This window comes from Salvelinus alpinus, chromosome 23 (assembly GCF_045679555.1).
Source record: "Salvelinus alpinus chromosome 23, SLU_Salpinus.1, whole genome shotgun sequence".
Taxonomy (NCBI): Eukaryota; Metazoa; Chordata; class Actinopteri; order Salmoniformes; family Salmonidae; genus Salvelinus; species Salvelinus alpinus.
In genome coordinates this window covers 40,297,969-40,315,427 of record NC_092108.1, presented here as the reverse complement: position 1 = coordinate 40,315,427, position 17,459 = coordinate 40,297,969, and the positions used below count along the sequence as shown (strand labels likewise).

Here is a 17,459-nt window from a genome sequence, read left to right as displayed (position 1 = left end):
CCCCCTGCCTCACTGGAGTTTCATATAGCACTGGATTTAAACCCAAAGATCATACTGATATCAACCAGGTTCTGAACAGTGTGAAGCCCCTATATCGTTTAACAATATGTTTCAATGTACATACTAGCATATCACTTAGAATGCATGGCCAGGATATTTGCTTCCTTCTAAGTAGTATGCTAGCTAGTCTGCATATTGAAACATTGCCTAGATATGTTTTACAGCAATGAACTAGCAATGGCCACTATAATGCTGTGCTGTACCTGAATAGTGAAACTCAAGAATAGGCTACCTAAATAGGGCACTAAAGAATAAGGTACCTGGATGGGGCACTCGTTGTCGTGGGTGACATCCAGGAACATGGCGTGGGCGATGCTGGGCACCAAGGGCCGGAGGCTGGGCTGGACAAAGGCTCCGACGGGCTCCCCTCCATACCTGTACACCAGCCTGCCCTCCTCGTGACTGTCCCCTGCACTCATTGCCTCTGGAGGGACCAGGTAGAGGGAAAGAGAGGGAAGAAGGGATGTACAGTTATACCACTGTATTACTTTGTCGTCTTTTCAATCACATACGATGCCAACATGCAGGACTCGAGAATGCCCGTTGATGCCATTTTTTTTTCAAAGATGCAGTGATGCATTAACCTGGTCTCAGATCTGTTTGTGGTGTCTCACCAACTCCTATGGTCATTCATGACAACGACCAAAGGAGTTGGCAAGGCTGACCAAACCAGATCTGGGACCAGACTAGTGGTGTGTAGTCCTACCTCTGATGAGTGAAGTAATGCCTAGCTTATTTACAAAGACATTGTCCAGGTCCTCGCTGCCCGTGAAAAGCTCAGCCACCACATACAGACTGGGCATCGCCACACGAGCCACGTCCAACATGTACTACATGTCCACATCCACAAGCCAGTCAACAAGGGGTTATATCACAGAGAGAGGGTATAGGGTTAGGTTGAGGGAGGGAGGGAGAGAAAGGATGGACGAGGGATAGGGAAGATGAAGTAGAAATGCAGGGAGGTGGCAAAGTTAAGCAGGAGAGGAGGTTAGTATGGAGGAGTGATGGATGGGGGGGTCAAAATGCAAAAGAAAACATGACAAAACCCAAAACAGAGACCAAACAAAGAGACAGAAAATGAGAAGAGAACCGACAAAGGGGTGAGGAGAACAACCAATTATAAAGGTCAAAAGGTCAATGAGGTGTTTAGACCAGGAAGTAAACGACAGGTGATATGTTTAATGCAAAAATGTTAATCAGACAGAGCAATAGTATGGGAAGTATCAGGAATGATGAATGAAGGGTTGTAAATGGGAGTAAGAGATGTAGTGAGAGAGACATGCAGAAAGAGACAAAAACAGAGATTTAGTGTCATGCCAAAACAAAACATTTTTGGTAACACTTTATTTTACAGTCCTAATATGGTACTTGGCGTTTACTCGAAAATGATGTGGTAACCAACGATACTTTCTGGTACTTACATTGAAGAAACAGGTAACAGACTATGCAAAATGTAATTATGACGTGGTTTAAATACACATTTTCAATGTTAGTAAGTAAACACCAGATATGTCAAATAAAGTGTAACCTAGGGTTTAACCTCCACCACTCCAGTGCTTTGTCTACTACATGTTAACATCCGGGTACCTCTGACAAGACTGGTTATCCCCAGGCGGTTAACAAACACATTGTCAATGAGCTCGCTGCCCGTAAAGAGCTCCGCGATCACATACAGGTTGGGCCTGACCACCCTGGCTGCTGCCAGCATGTGCTACGGAAGGAGAGTGGTTTCAGTAATGACATTGTTTCGTCCCTTTACAGCAAATGATCACTAACTTTATTCATACATCAAGTGTATCAATTGTTACCTTGGAAGATACTTACATGCAGTAACGCTATGTGTTTCATAGAGAGGGGTATGGTATGGCCTACACGGATTGTAATAACAAACTAAAATGGCTCAGACTAAATGGAACGTACCTCAGCCACGTGCAGGGGGGTGGAGTGACAGTTGTCCAGGCGGACCCCAGCGAAGTGCTTGGCTGTGATCTCTGTGTACTTCCGCATGTGGGCCCACAAGTAGGGGCAGTCGTCGGGCTTGTCGCCATAGCGAAGCTTGACGCTGTCGCTCCAGCAGATCAGCTCTCTCCTGATGTACACGTTGGAGCCTGGAAAGACAAAGAGGCATTCGTTTCTTGACACTCTCAGGGACTGGGTCTTTAGTAACACTGGGAATGATATTTACATCACACTGGCTCCCCCTTGTGGAATGATCAGGTTACCACTGGAATGGCATTGCTATTTCCAGCTTAATTAAAAAAAATGTAACTAGGCAAGTCAGTTAATAACAAATTCTTATTTACAATGATGGCCTACCCAGGCCAAACCCTAACCACGCTGGGCCAATTGTGCGCTGACCCTATGGGACTCCCAATCACGGCCGGTTGTGATACAGCCCAGGATCAAACCAGGGTCTGTAGTGACGCCTCTAGCACTGAGATGCAGTGCCTTAGACCGCTGCGCCACTCGGGAGCCCCCCCGACTCTCTGAAGTCCAAACTAAGCATTCATCTATATCACTTGGACTACACATGGTAAGATAGCAGTTGAGTGACTGGATCATGCATCTCCAGACTGTTTGGGTGCCATTGACCCATAGACACACTGATCTTTGGCCTGATGAAATAAGTGAGTGTAAGGTATTATCATCTTCCTTGACTGAAAGCACATATTGTAAGTTGATCTGGATCAGAGCATCTTTTTAAATGATTAGAATGTAAAAACAAATGTACTAAGCACCAACATCAGCAGAGCTGGGGAAACAGTGGATAAGTCACCCAAAGACTGCCAGAAGTGGAGATACTTTTATTGCTGGCCTAAGTGCCAGCCGCGCACAATTTGGGAGAAGTGAATGAATCAAATAAAAAGTGCAAACCAGGCTCGGCAAAGTTTCTCAGAGGGTCGTCTCCCATCACCCAGCCGTTGTGAGCCAGGAAGTGACAGGCCTTGTCTGGCTGGTCCATCATCTTCAGGTCATCCTCCAGGCTCTTCTCCTCGAACGGAAAGGTAAAGTATCTGTAAACACACATATTTATTGACTTGGAACCATAATGAAACGTGAAAACAAAGGATTGTATTTGCATGTGCATTACTGCTTCGGCCCTGAGGAGGGAACTCCTGTTGAAAGAAGTTTAGCATGATATAATCTCTTATGTCACGGATGTAACTTTTTTTATTCACTGCCGAGATTTCAATAAAGTTAATCTGCCTCTTTAACATGACAGTCATAATACTGTCGACCTTGTTCCTAAAGCAGTTTTCTATATTAATGTGAGTGAAATAAACTAGGTCATGAAGCATTTTAACATATACATACAGTCAGCACACAGCCTACCTCAGTGGTAGTCAAACTTTTTCAGCGAGGACACCATATTGTCAACCAGAATTTAGCTATATATATATATATATATATATTTTTTTTTTAATTATTATTATTTTTTTACGACCCCACTGCAGTTCCCCCGACCCGACCACTGGCCTACCTGGGAACAATAGGGTCTTTCCTGGTGACGGGGCCCAGTTTGGGTCCATGGTCAGCAAGGCGCTCATAAACTACATTTCCCACAATGCAGTCCGCGGCCTGAGTAGAAAAAAAGAAGCAGAACAAAGAATTGTAAAATGTATAGACTACATTATCCAGACATGCATATGGAGCATACCAAAGCTACTGATGGTGGTGGTGGGGTGGGTGGGGGGGGGGGGGGGGGGGTGGTACCTACCTTCTCCTGGTGGTGTATCATCTGCTGGTACTGCTCTTTATTGATCTCCTCCAGTCTCCCCCACAGCCTGTTACAGGCCTCCAGAATGGCTTGTGTACTGTGGCTGGACAGGGAAATGGATTGACATGTGCAGAATGAGACTTGGTTTTAGATTTGGGGGTTGATTCGAGAATCCACTCAATGAACTGATGTAAAGCCAGGATCATCAACGTTGTCAATCCAAGTAACTAGAGTCTTAGGTGTCAAACATAAGGCCCGCGGGCCGGATCCTAATCAACGCGGTGGTTTGACTAAAACCCTTCTTCTTTGTTTTTTTTCATTGTTGTTTTTTACAACCTCAATCTACATTGAAATGACTAAAACCAAATGGAAACTGAGTCGACGTGATAACGGACCTACATTTATACAGTCACCCTAACAAAAGCTCGACAGTCAGGGAGCATTGAAAATTACAAAAACTATAGCTAGAGGACTGTTTTCTGCACATTTTGACGGCAAGGAAATATTTGAAAAACATTGTGCGGCACTCCGTACCTCGTTGAAGACTAAATGTGTCCCATGGGACAAAATAGGTTTAACACTGCTGAACTAGACAGCACACACAATTATAAAGTACCAAACACGCTCCAGGGTTGGGGTCAATTGCAAACTACTTACCTGTGAGGCACAAAGGTCTCCAGGGCAGAGTCCATGTCCACTTCGTTTCCGAAGCGTATGAACTTGGGGTCCTGAATGATCTTCAGTCCCTGTTTACCCCCAGTCTTCTTCTGGTCTGGTTTCTCTCCTGATTACAACCACATAATACCACAACCCATTCAATTAATGAATCAATACCAACACACATCATTTGTCTGATTGACAAGGGTGGTGGATTAGGTAGCATGTACTGCAGCTGCCAAAATTCATCTTAAAATAAAAATTGGATAATGATAAATACAACAACAACAAAAAATCCCATTTATGTGCTTTTTCTTTTTTATTGACTCCTTTTGTTTCACATCAGACATGGACAAACTCTCATTGAGGTGGAGGTAGGTGCCTGTTTGACTGTGACTTGGATCTACTTCTCGTGCGAATCCATACACGGTCACTGTTTGGACAGGTGGAGCTCATGAGAAGGGGAGACGGTCACTCTTCCGCACAACCCTCTGGCATTAGGGGTTTATAACACAGAGGTGTATTCATGAGTGCACGCCGGAAAACTTTTTGCAACGAAAGGGAGAGTTTCTTATTGGACAAGTCCCTCCCTGTTTCGGCCTCTTTGCTTCTGTTTGGTTCTTTCTGAATACATCCCACTTATTATAATGAACAGCAGATGTCATGAACAGAAAGACAGAACAGAACAGTGCAGCGCTCAGTTGAATGCTCTCACCATCTGCGAGCAGGTCCCTGAACTCCTCCACAGCGCTTTCGATTCTGACCTGGAAGAACTCCCACAGCTTGATCTTGGGGAAGATCTGCCCCCACAGAACATCGCGGATTGCCTGAGAGAGAAAAATATACATATAAACGGTTCAAGGTTCAGCTCTTCACAAACGGAGCTCACAATTTCATCAAGACAAACCTAATAAGGTGATATGTGTAAGGCCCTGAGTTTTTCCTGACCACATCATGGCATGACCAGGAAAAACTCTGGACCCAGAGGGTTACAAAATCCCATAAACTTTCCTTAAGTTCCCAGTTTGAGGATTTTCAGAAAATGTTTGAATTTTAGGAAGGTTTCTGGGAATGTTGCAAACCTAGCTATGAAAGTGACCTTAAGACACTCACATTCAGGTGCGCCTCATTCTGGACCTGGGCGGGAAGGCCGTTAGCAGCGTACTTGGCATCAGCCATGTTGCAAGTCATGTGCCATATGGCCTGGTCCAGGACCCAGGCTGGCCTCAGGTGGGGGGAGTTGACCAGGTTGTGGCCACACTCAGGGTGCTCCTTGATCCATGGGCTGTTGGCGGCTGCACATGGAAGGGAAAGGGGCCAATGCAAGAGTTACCACACAGACATCCTAAATGTTATGGAGGACATTGAGGCCTTTTGCCAAGGAATATTACAGCGGTTAATACAGAGGACAATGAAGGTTAATGGACTCTCCCTATGCAGACACTAGCTGATAATGTAAAAGCTAACCTTCTGTCAGTGGTAGGATAATCGTTGGGCATATGACTAAAATGGCTGTTGTACAGTGTATAGTGAAAGTCTACACACCCCTTGCACAGTCTTCACATTTTGCTGCCTTAAAATTAAATATATATATTTTTTAATATTTAACCTTTATTTAACTAGGCAAGTCAGTTAAGAACAAATTCTTATTTACAATGACGGCCTACCCCGGCCAAACCCGGATGACGCTGGGCCAAATGTGCGCTGCCCTATGGGACTCCCGATCACGGCCAGATGTGATACAGCCTGGATTCGAACCAGGAACTGTAGTGACGCCTCTTGCACTGAGATACAGTGCCTTAGACCGCTGCGGCACTCGGGAGCCCCAAAAAAGAGGATTCATTTCATTTAAAAAAAACAAATGTACACAACCTACTCCACATTTTCAAAGTGTAAAAAAGTATAGAAATGTTTCCAAATGAATAAATAAATTTTAAAAAGTTGTCTTGATTGCATATGTCTTCACACCCCAGAGTTAATACTTGTTCGAAGCACCTTCGGAAGCCATTACAGCTGTCGATAATATTGAGTAAGATTCGAGCCCGGGTTGTGAGTACGAAAAGCATTCTAACCATAGTGTGTGCCTGCTTATGATATGAGCACATATGACAGAAAAGGGGAAAACTAACAAAGGTTTTCTTAATGTTGCATCAAGTAACAGCAGAGCACACCCATTGGTTAACCCTGAGCTGCACTGAGCACAGAGCCAACCAGTAGCCAGCCCAGGTTGGGTGTCAGCTAGCACATGGCCTTTAAGCTGCCATGGAGATAAGGTTTCTCTGACCATTCAACCTTTTACAATACTGGGCCTGGGCCAGAGAATTCTGTTTTCAAGCCTTTATACTCTCCAAGCCTTATCTAGGTTTTTTTGAAGCAGGCTAACTACACTGCACTACAATAAATGACCCTCATTAGATAAACTTGCAAACCAAATAGGGTAACTGCACTAAACAGGAACAAGTAGACAATAGAAAAACAACTCAACTACTAGGACAAAAGAAACCAATTCTGAACCAATGGCAACGAGTCCCTTTGACGCAGGTTCTATTCAAAACACATCTAATCAATTGGAGCATGAGTCAATGATTTCATTCTCCCTTTTTAGTTTAGCATGCTAGTCACAAAGACTCCACATAGTGTCTGCCTGAACTGCTATGCAACTGCTTGACTTCAGAGCTGCACACAGTGGCTAGGTTGAAGTTCACCCATAACTAAGTTATGGCAGAATTATCGAGGGAGGGTATTTATAACACGGCACTCATCTTTAAAGCTTGCACTAGATCCTAGGACCATTTTTTTGCGACTGTGGCCTTTCAATAGTGGCCTTTCCCTAGTCTATATTCAGTCAGAGGCATGTAGTATGCACACCCATTGTGATATTAGGAGTTCTGCTATGGCAACTTAGTCAACACACGACACTATACAGATAACAACCCCCCCCAAAAAAAGAAAATAATTTTCCTACATTCCCTAGAGTGGGAGTTTATAAATGTTGTACATGTAGAGGACTCTTAGGGGTGACTACTAAACTATGAATTGTGAGACCTGCCTGGCTCGCTGACAAACCCTGGTTATTTTCCTCTGAACTAACTGCTCTTTACGTATGGCCTCATTGTAACAGACTGCTGTAATCTACTGGGCAGCTAGTCGTTCAACCAAGGAGAGGGAGACACACACCCACGTCCATGCCCCATCCCACCACCACACCCACGTCCATGCCCCATCCCACCACCACACCCACGTTCATGCCCCATCCCACCACCACACCCACGTTCATGCCCCATCCCACCACCACACCCACACGTCCATGCCCCATCCCACCACCACACCCACGTTCATGCCCCATCCCACCACCACACCCACGTTTATGCCCCAACCCACCACCACACCCACGTCCATGCCCCATCCCACCACCACACCCACGTTCATGCCCCATCCCACCACCACACCCACGTCCATGCCCCATCCCACCACCACACCCACGTCCATGCCCCATCCCACCACCACACACACGTCCATGCTCTCCCGCAAACACACACGTAAAGCCCCTCCCCCGACACACGCACACCTGTGTGATTGTAGACCACATCAGTGATACAGATCATGTTCCACTCTTTCTTCAGTTTCTGCACCAACTCTCCCACATCTGTCCAGGTGTAGTTCTTTCCCGGAGGTGAAAACTCTGGGTTCAGGCTTAGTTGGTCAGCTAGGGAGTAGCAGGACCTAGATTTACCGAGCGTCTGCAGAGGCGTAAAGTGGATCATGTTGTAGCCTGGGAAACAAACAAAATATCTTAAAATCAACAATGTAATAAATGGGTACTATAAGAAATAACATGTTATAAGATATTATAAGACATATTCGAAGAAATTAGCGGAATGTTCTTTATTCACATACATGTTTAGTTTCATACAAATGACACAGGGAACACTGTCTATCATATGGCATCATTTATATTACTTCTGTCACTTACTAGATGCATGCATTTTGTAACCCGCCAGCATGTTGATGATTAACCTAGCCCTCTTTCAAGAATGGGATATTGCAGAATGACAAGGTGAAATGTAGTGTAAACATTGGCTTGGGACCTTGAACTACACTGCTGTCCATACGTGACCTAAGAAATTAGACTAACCCTGTTCATTGTGATTACATGGGATTCAAAATTCCAGGTGAGACAATGCACTAAAATAGTATTCTTCGCTCTTGATCCTGGAAGAGCGCCGTGTGTGCAGGCATTACACACCTGACCCACCTAATTTAGTTGATCAATTGAATCGGTTATTAATGTCCGGCGGTTGGAACAAATAAAGCCCTACACAGACTAGACAGCCTTCAAAAGGACACTACAGGTAAAGGCAGGCTTGCATAAGGGTGGACCCCTGTCCCCTGCTCTCTCACCAGACTCCTTAGCCACCCTCAGTCTGTCTGGCCAGTCATCCAGGTGTCCGAGGCATTTGGACAAGTAGGTCTGGATGGTGATACAATCCAGATGGACGTGGTGGTCGTCAGCTCCGGCGCGCAGCACTGGGTCCACCACCACGTAGCCACCGCCTGACTTCTCCTCGCGGCTGGGGGGGGGGGGTGAAAACATGTTGAATATTTAGTTAAAACATGAAGCTCCAATGAGTTGCCTAGTGATGTCGTGTCTCATAAAGAAATGAAATATGAATACTACATGTAGTCTGTATCACAATAGAGTCTCACCCGTGACCAAAGTTGTATTGGTACGATCCAGCGATCTGTAGGTCTAGGGAGCAGAACTTGTCACAGTCGTCCTCTCTTCCCGTGGGGTTGTGCCAGTCCAGGGCCCGGAAGGTGTGACGGTCAAAGTGTTCCCCTGGGGCGGGGTAGTTAGTCTGCACACGCACATGTTTCCCCTGGAGAGTAGGGCCCAGACGGAACTGGAGCTCAAAGCCTTAGAAGAAACATATAGTACAAACAGGCCTGAGGATACAATACATCTATATGATACATTCCATAGCATATGATAAAAGTACACAACTCGACAGATATTTCCTCAGGTATTACTCAGGTAACATCCCCAGATTGTAATGGCAGATCTAGCTAAAAGCATGGCGCAAGGCACATGGATCGAGTTACGTCTCCCCATGATTTTGAATGCACCACTAACTGATACAATACCTTCCAATTTACAATTGTTAATTCAGGAAATTTTGCACATCGCTATTAATGAACCAGCTAACAAATTTGGGACCAATTTCCCAGACACATATTTAGCCTAGTCCCGGACAAAAAAAAATTATCTTCAATGGAGACTCTCTAATGAGATTACTTTTTAGTCCAGTATTTAGCTTAATCTGTGGAAACCACCCCCTTAAAGTCTAGTTGCCACCATGCCTGTTTTCAAAACCCAGACCGTAACACTCCAACCCTGTTGCCACTGTAAAGGGGATAGAAGCATGTCTTTAGTAGTTACACGATGCCTGCTAGCGAGAATTCAACGGTAGCCTACCATGTTGCTACTCTTTATGAACGGGTTAGAAAGGGTTAATAAATACCATGTAGACTATTAGTTATTAGTTAACAGCTAGATATAGGAATAACAAATTAGTGTGTTTACATGCACACTAGTAATTTTATATTAAACTAATTATGGCAGTAGGCCGAGTATGGCATTAGTCATGTAAACACCTTACTCTGCTTATCTTAAATCGGTGTAAGGGCATAACCAAAGTAAATATACGCTGATTAAAACACATGGTTTTCGAGCAAACTTTCAAATTATTAGGACATGTCAACACCTTAAATCAGATTACATTAAAATCAGATCCAACAACAAAATCAAGGGCCTAGAAATCCGTGGCTTAAAAACAAAAGGTGTCATTGTACACTGATGATTCCTGTTTTCTTTTAAATCCACAATTAGAATCCCTCCACAGCCTCATAGAGGATCTAGATACTTTTCTAACCTCTCTGGATTACAACCAAATGATGCTAAGTTTACTTACTATATTACGTACTGGATGACATTAAGTATTTAGTCAATATCCCAGTTTACCTATTTGCTTATGGGCTTGCTTACACCTAATGGCTTGTTTTGTAAATTATATGAGCAAAATTTGGAAGGGCAAGCCAGACAAAATAAAATGGGCCTATTTATATAATGAACATGACTTGAGGGCAGAAATGATTAAATATTAAAGCATTAAACATCTCACTTTAAGGCTTCAGTCATACAAAAAGTTATACTTGGCCTTTTTCCCTGTATTCAGATTACAACCTCTCACTTTCAGTTATTTGAAAAGGAAACAATCTCCAAAATATCACTATTTTTTAAATAAGCCATATAAAGTTGGATGCAATTTCAGTTTAATCAATCAGAAAAGACAGAACACATATTACAACAAATATTATGATTAAACTCAAATATACGAATTGATGAAAAAAAACTATATTTTGGGAATAAAAAATAAAAAAGGTATGATCTTTGTAAATTATATCATAAATAGGACTGGTGGAGTGATATCACACATGCAGCTAATAAAAATATATGGAAATGTTTGCTTTACTCAGAATTACAACCAACTAATTGCAGCAATACCACAAAAAATGGAAGAGGCAAGTGGAAGGGGGAGAAAGTAAGGAACTTGTCTGTCCGACCTGCATTAAAGACCAAAACTAGCTAAAGAAAATTGTGATTAATAAAAAAGTATAGAAGTTCCATTTAAGGACCAAAAATTGACAGCTGTGCCACAGAAACTCAGCAAAAAAACATCCTCTCACTGTCAACTGTGTTTATTTTCAGCAAACTTAACATGTGTAAATATTTGTATGAACATAACAAGATTCAACATCTGAGACATAAACTGAACAAGTTCCACAGACATGTGACTAACAGAAATGGAATAATGTGTCCCTGAACAAAGGGGGGTCAAAATCAAAAGTAACAGTCAGTATCTGGTGTGGCCACCAGCTGCATTAAGTACTGCAGTGCATCTCCTCCTCATGGACTGCACCAGATTTGGCAGTTCTTGCTGTGAGATGTTACCCCACTCTCCTGACGTGCTCAATGGGATTGAGAACCGGGCTCCTGGCTGGCCATGGCGGAACACTGACATTCCTGTCTTGCAGGAAATCACGCACAGAACGAGCAATATGGCTGGTGGCATTGTCATGCTGGAGGGTCATGTCAGAATGAACCTGCAGGAAGGGTACCACATGAGGGAGAAGGATGTCTTCCCTGTAAAGCACAGCGTTGAGATTGCCTGCAATGACAACAAGCTCAGTCCGATGATGCTGTGCCACACCGCCCCAGACCATGACGGACCCTCCACCTCCAAATCGATCCCGCTCCAGAGTACAGGCCTCGGTGTAACGCTCATTCCTTCGATGATAAACACGAATCCGACCATCATCCCTGGTGAGACAAAACCGCGACTTGTCAGTGAACAGGCCTACAAGCCCTCAGTCCAGCCTCCCTCAGCCTATTGCGAACAGTCTGAGCACTGATGGAGGGTTTGTGTGTTCCTGGTGTTGCTGTTGCCATCCTGTACCTGTCCCGCAGGTGTGATGTTCGGATGTACCGATCCTGTGCAGGTGTTGTTACACGTGGTCTGCCACTGCAAGCACGATCAGTTGTCCGTCCTGTCTCCCTGTAGCGCTGTCTTAGGCGTCTCACAGTACGGACATTGCAATTTATTGCCCTGGGCACATCTGTAGTCCTCATGCCTCCTTGCAGCATGCCTAAGGCACGTTCACGCAGATGAGCAGGGACCCTGGGCATCTTTCTTTTGGTGTTTTTCAGAGTCAGTAGAAAGGCCTCTTTAGTGTCCTAAGTTTTCATAACTGTGACCTTAATTGCCTACCGTCTGTAAGCTGTTAGTGTCTTAACGACAGTTCCACAGGTGCATGTTCATTCACTGTTTATGGTTCATTGAACAAGCATGGGAGACAGTGTTGAAACCCTTTACAATAAAGATCTGTGAAGTTATTTGGATTTTTACTAATTATCTTTGAAAGACAGGGTCCTGAAAAATGGCCGTTTCTTTTATTGCTGAGCTTAGATTGCAGTTGGGAAGAGATTTTCGATTCCATGGCACATGGCTTATGAACTGATAAACAAAACAGCTCTGGATTCAAAACATAAGAGTTTTTCCATTTAAATTATTATATCAAATTCTTGCAACCAATAGAATGTTATATACAGTACCAGTCAAAAGTTTGGACACACCTACTCATTCAAGGTTTTTAAAATAATTTTTACTATTTTCTACATTGTAGAATAATAGTGAAGACATCAAAACTATGAAATAACACATATGGAATCATGTAGTAACAAAAGAGTGTTCAACAAATCAAAATATATTTTATTTTTGAGATTCTTCAAAGTAACCACCCTTTGCCTTGATGACAGCTTTGCACACTCTTGGCATTCTCTCAACCAGCTCCATAGTCACCTGGAATGCATTTCAATTAACAGCTGTGCCTTGTTAAAAGTTCATTTGTGGAATTTCTTTCCTTCTTTATGCGTTTGAGCCAATCAGATGTGTATTTGGTAAAAGAACAAGTCCATATTATGGCAAGAACAGCTCAAATAAGCAAAGAGAAACCACAGTCCATCATTCATTTAAGACATGAAGGTCAGTCAATCCAGAAAATTTCAAGAACTTTGAAAGTTTCTTCAAGTGCAGTCGCGTGTGTGGTTCCCAACGTGAAGCATGGAGGAGGAGGTGTAATGTGTGGGGGTGCTTTGCTGGTGACACTGTCAGTGATTTATTTAGAATTCAAGGCACACTCAACCAGCATGGCTACCACAGCATTCTGTAGCGATACACCATCCCATCTGGTTTGCCCTTCGTGGGACTATCTTTTTTTTCTCAACAGGACAATGACCCAACACACCCCCAGGCTGTGTAAGGGATATTTGACCAAGGAGGAGAGTGATGGAGTGCTGCATCAGATGACCTGGCCTCCACAATCACCCGACCTTATCCCAATTGAGATGGTTTGGGATGAGAAGGACCACAGAGTGAAGGGGGAAAAAACTAAATAAGACTGTTGGAAAAACATTCCAGGTGAAGTTGGTTGAGAGAATGCCAAGAGTGTGCAAAGCTGTCATCAAGGCAAAGGGTGGCTACTTTGAAGAATCTCAAATATAAAAACGTGTTCAACACTTTTTTGTTTACTACATGATTCCGTTATTTCATAGTTTTGATGTCTTCACTATTATTTTACAATGTAGAAAATAGCAAAAATAAAGAAAAACCTTGAAAGAGTAGGTGTGTCTAAACTTTTGACTGGTACTGTATATATTTACAAAAGAAAATATGGGAGATTGGAAATTATGCAGACAATTACATTGATGGAAGCCACAATCTATCTGCAATATTAAAGATGATCTACCTCTCCCAAAAGTTGAAACAAATAAAACAGGTAGCCTGATTTCAGATGTGTCCATGAAAAAAGGATTATTATAAAAATAGTTATTTCTGCAAAGCATGTAAACATTTAAATCAAACTACTACAGAGCATTTGGAAAGTATTCAGACCCCTTCCCTTTTTCCACATTTTGTTACGTTACAGCTTTACTCTAAAATGGATAAAAAAATTAAAAATCCTCATCAATCTACACACAATACCCATAATGACAAAGCGAAAATAGGTTTAGAAATTTTTGCAAATCTATTAAAAATAAAAAACAGAACACCTTATTTACAGAAGTATTCAGACTCTTTGATAGGAGACCTCAGGTGTATCCTGTTTCCATTGATCATCCTTGAGATGTTTCTACAACTTGATTGGGGTCCACCTGTGCTAAATTCAATTGATTGGACATGATTTAGAAAGGCACACACCTGTCTATATAAGGTCCCACAGTTGACAGTGCATGTCAGAGCAAAAACCAAGCCATGAGGTTGAAGGAATTGTCCGTAGAGCTCCAAGAGAGGATTGTGTCAAGGCACAGATCAGGGGAAGGGTATCAAAAAAAATCTGCAGCATTGAAGGTCTACAAGAACACAGTGGCCTCCATCCTTCTCAAATTGAAGAAGTTTGGAACCACCAAGACTCTTCCTAGAGCTGGCCACCCGGCCAAACTGAGAAATCGGGGGAGAAGGGCCTTGGTCAGGGAGGTGACAAAGAACCCGATTGTCACTCTGACAGAGCTCCAGAGTTCCTCTGTGGAGATGGGATAACCTTCCAGAAGGCCAACCATCTCTGTAGCACTCTACCAATCCAACCTTTACGGAGCAAAGAACAGAGAGATCCTTGATGAAAACCTGCTCCAGAGCGCTCAGGACCTCAGACTGGGGCGAAGGTTCACCTTCCAACAGGACAACAACCCTAAGCACACAGACAAGACAATGCAGGAGTGGCTTCGGAACAAGTCTCTGAATGTCCTTGAGCGGCCCAGCCAGAGCCCAGACTTGAACCCGATCGAACATCTCTGGAGAGACCGGAAAATAGCTGTGCAGCGAAGTTCCCCCATCCAACCTGACAGAGCTTGAGAGTATCTGCAGAGAGGACTGGGAGAAATTGCCCAAATACAGGTGTGCCAAGTTTGTAGCGTCATACCCAAGAAGACTCGAGGCTGTAATCGCTGCCAAATATGCTTCAACAAAGTACTGAGTAAAGGGTCTGAATACTTATGTAAAAGTGATATTTCTGTTTTTAATAAATTTGCCAAAACTTCTAAAAACGTGTTTTTGCTTTATCATTAGTGTGTATTGTGTGTAGATTGATCAGGGAAAAAAACAATGTAATCCATTTTAGAATAAGGCTGTAATGTAACAAAAATGTAGAAAAAGTCAAGGGGTCTGAATACTTTCTGAATTCCCTGTATATTAATCTGACTATTCACAATAATCATATTATAGTGTGCGTGTAACTAAACAAATTCTTTCTGATCTCTGAAAATAGGTTCCGCTAATAAGCTCAGCAGCAGCTGCCTTATCAAGTGTGGTTGAGCCTGCACAGTTGCTCAACTGGGAGATTCTGAGTGATACCGGATCTCTACTTGTTCAATCCGGTTTTCGCTGTGCATCTGTAGCTGTGGTTTATGAAAATAATCGACAATGAAAGTAGTTATTCAAACCCTCTAAACCAGAATCTTCTCTTAAAGAAGCAAACTATGTTGGATATGTCTCATAATAGTCTCACGTTACCAGATATCACACAGGATTAAAACGACTGAATGGCTGCGACGAGGCTATTTGACACAATGTATAGTGTGAGTGCTATCTAGAAAACGTTGTTGGATTTCGAATAATGGAAATCTTGGATGACCAAAAGGTGTCTGAATCCATGCAATAATTTGGACTACAATAAACTAAAAGACAACTCTCACATCACAACAACAAAAGAACAAAATGTAGAAAAAACTGCAACGCAACAAGACTAGGACATGTGTACATGTCCGCCTGCACCCACACTCCCCAATTCCCATGGGCTAGCTACAGAAATAGCACACTGGCAAATATTTCTACCAGTATCATATTTAAATACCACGGAAAATATCACGTTATTCTCATTCTCAATAAGTCAATACCATGGTAGCCTAAGCCATGCATAAACGGGAAATAATGTCCAGGTACCTTGGTCCAGGCGGAAGAGTGTCCTTCCCAGCTGTTCCATATCTCTGAGGACCAGGACTCTGACTTGTTTCGCCTGGAGGGACATTTTGACTTTCCCTATATAGGACGCCCTTTACTGTACAGGGGATGATGCTTTGGAATTTTAGTTCTCGAGACCCCCTTGTGGAAAAAAAGGAGAGTCATGTGTCACCAGCCATCAGCCCATGTTTCCAAATACATTCATATTGACATTTGACTCACATCTTTCTCTCTCCACATAAGCTACATATATTTGTGAACATTCAACAACATTTTAAATTCTGTTGTACAGTCTGAGGCCAGTCTATTCCCCAGAATATGCATGGCTACATCACAACCAGTTGAAAATTGAAGCAATTAACATAAGTTCTATTCCAGCTGTCTAAAAATAGTTACATTTTAGCAGCAGCCTATTACAGTTTGTAACATAATATTGTTGACACATTGTGACGGCTCACATGATGTGGTTGAAATTGGACTAGTGGATCAAGTTCTTAAAGATCAATGCATTTGTAATTTGAAAAGTCACTACAAAGGTGAAGTGCTTAGAAGTGGAGCTATCAGCCTTATCCAAAAGTGGAAAACATGTGCAAACTAAATCAAAACGTACAGTTCCAGTCAAAGGTTTGGACACATCTACTCATTCAAGGGTCTCTTAAATTGTTTTACTATTTTCTACATTGTAGAATAATAGCGAAGACATCAAACTTATGAAATAACACATATGGAATCATGTAGTAACCAAAAAAGTGTTCAACAAATCAAAATATATTTTATATTTGAGATTCTTCAAAGTAGCCACCCTTTGCCTTGATGACAGCTTTGCACACACTTGGCATTCTCTCAACCAGCTTCGAGGTAGTCACCTGTAATGCATTTCAATTAACAGCTGTGTCTTGTTAAAAGTTAATTTGTGGAATGTCTTTCCTTCTAAATGTGTTTGAGCCAATCAGTTGTGTTGTGACAAGGCAGGGTTGGTATACAGAAGATAGCCCTATTTGGTAAAAGACCAAGTCCATTATATGGCAAGAACAGCTCAAATAAGCAAAGATAAATTACAGTCCATCATTACTTTAAGACATGAAGGTCAGTCAATCTGGAAAATGTCAAGAACTTTGAAAGTTTCTTCAAGTGCAGTCGCAAAAACCAAGCACTATGATGAAACTGACTCTCATGAGGACCACCACAGGAAAGGAAAACCCAAAGTCACCTCTGCTGCAGAGGATAAGTTCATTAGTTACCAGCAATTGCAGCCCAAATAAATGCTTCACAGAGTTCTAAGTAACAAACACATCTCAACATTAACTGTTCAGAGGATACTGCGTGAATTAGGCCTTCATGGTTGAATTGCTGCAAAGAAACCACTACTAAAGGACACCAATAATAAGAAGAGACTTCCTTGGGCCAAAAAACACAAGCAATGGACATTAGACGGAAATCTGTCCTTCGGT

The 17,459-nt window shown here is 42.7% G+C and overlaps 1 protein-coding gene and 1 non-coding gene across 4 annotated transcripts in view; both read right to left on the bottom strand.

Annotated features, from left to right (window-relative positions):
* LOC139550978 (glycogen debranching enzyme-like) overlaps positions 1 to 17,459 on the bottom strand; it is a 37,689-nt gene that overhangs the window by 14,829 nt on the left and 5,401 nt on the right. For 2 of the 3 annotated variants that reach the window (XM_071362290.1, XM_071362289.1), the window contains exons 2-14: positions 15,991 to 16,149; positions 9,143 to 9,353; positions 8,837 to 9,006; positions 8,004 to 8,207; positions 5,549 to 5,730; positions 5,151 to 5,262; positions 4,436 to 4,562; positions 3,779 to 3,881; positions 3,542 to 3,639; positions 2,935 to 3,074; positions 1,981 to 2,168; positions 767 to 890; positions 321 to 484 (exon numbers count right to left, since the gene is read on the bottom strand). In XM_071362290.1, the coding sequence (XP_071218391.1) occupies positions 321 to 484; positions 767 to 890; positions 1,981 to 2,168; positions 2,935 to 3,074; positions 3,542 to 3,639; positions 3,779 to 3,881; positions 4,436 to 4,562; positions 5,151 to 5,262; positions 5,549 to 5,730; positions 8,004 to 8,207; positions 8,837 to 9,006; positions 9,143 to 9,353; positions 15,991 to 16,075 (1,908 nt within the window). In that variant the 5' untranslated portion in view covers positions 16,076 to 16,149. Of the gene's footprint in view, positions 1 to 320; positions 485 to 766; positions 891 to 1,647; positions 1,772 to 1,980; positions 2,169 to 2,934; positions 3,075 to 3,541; positions 3,640 to 3,778; positions 3,882 to 4,435; positions 4,563 to 5,150; positions 5,263 to 5,548; positions 5,731 to 8,003; positions 8,208 to 8,836; positions 9,007 to 9,142; positions 9,354 to 15,990; positions 16,150 to 17,459 lie in introns of all 3 variants that reach the window. The other variant, XM_071362291.1, reaches the window with a different exon arrangement.
* LOC139551402 (small nucleolar RNA SNORA75) lies at positions 4,766 to 4,899 on the bottom strand. The gene has a single exon (XR_011670271.1). It is a non-coding gene; the product is annotated as a small nucleolar RNA SNORA75 (small nucleolar RNA).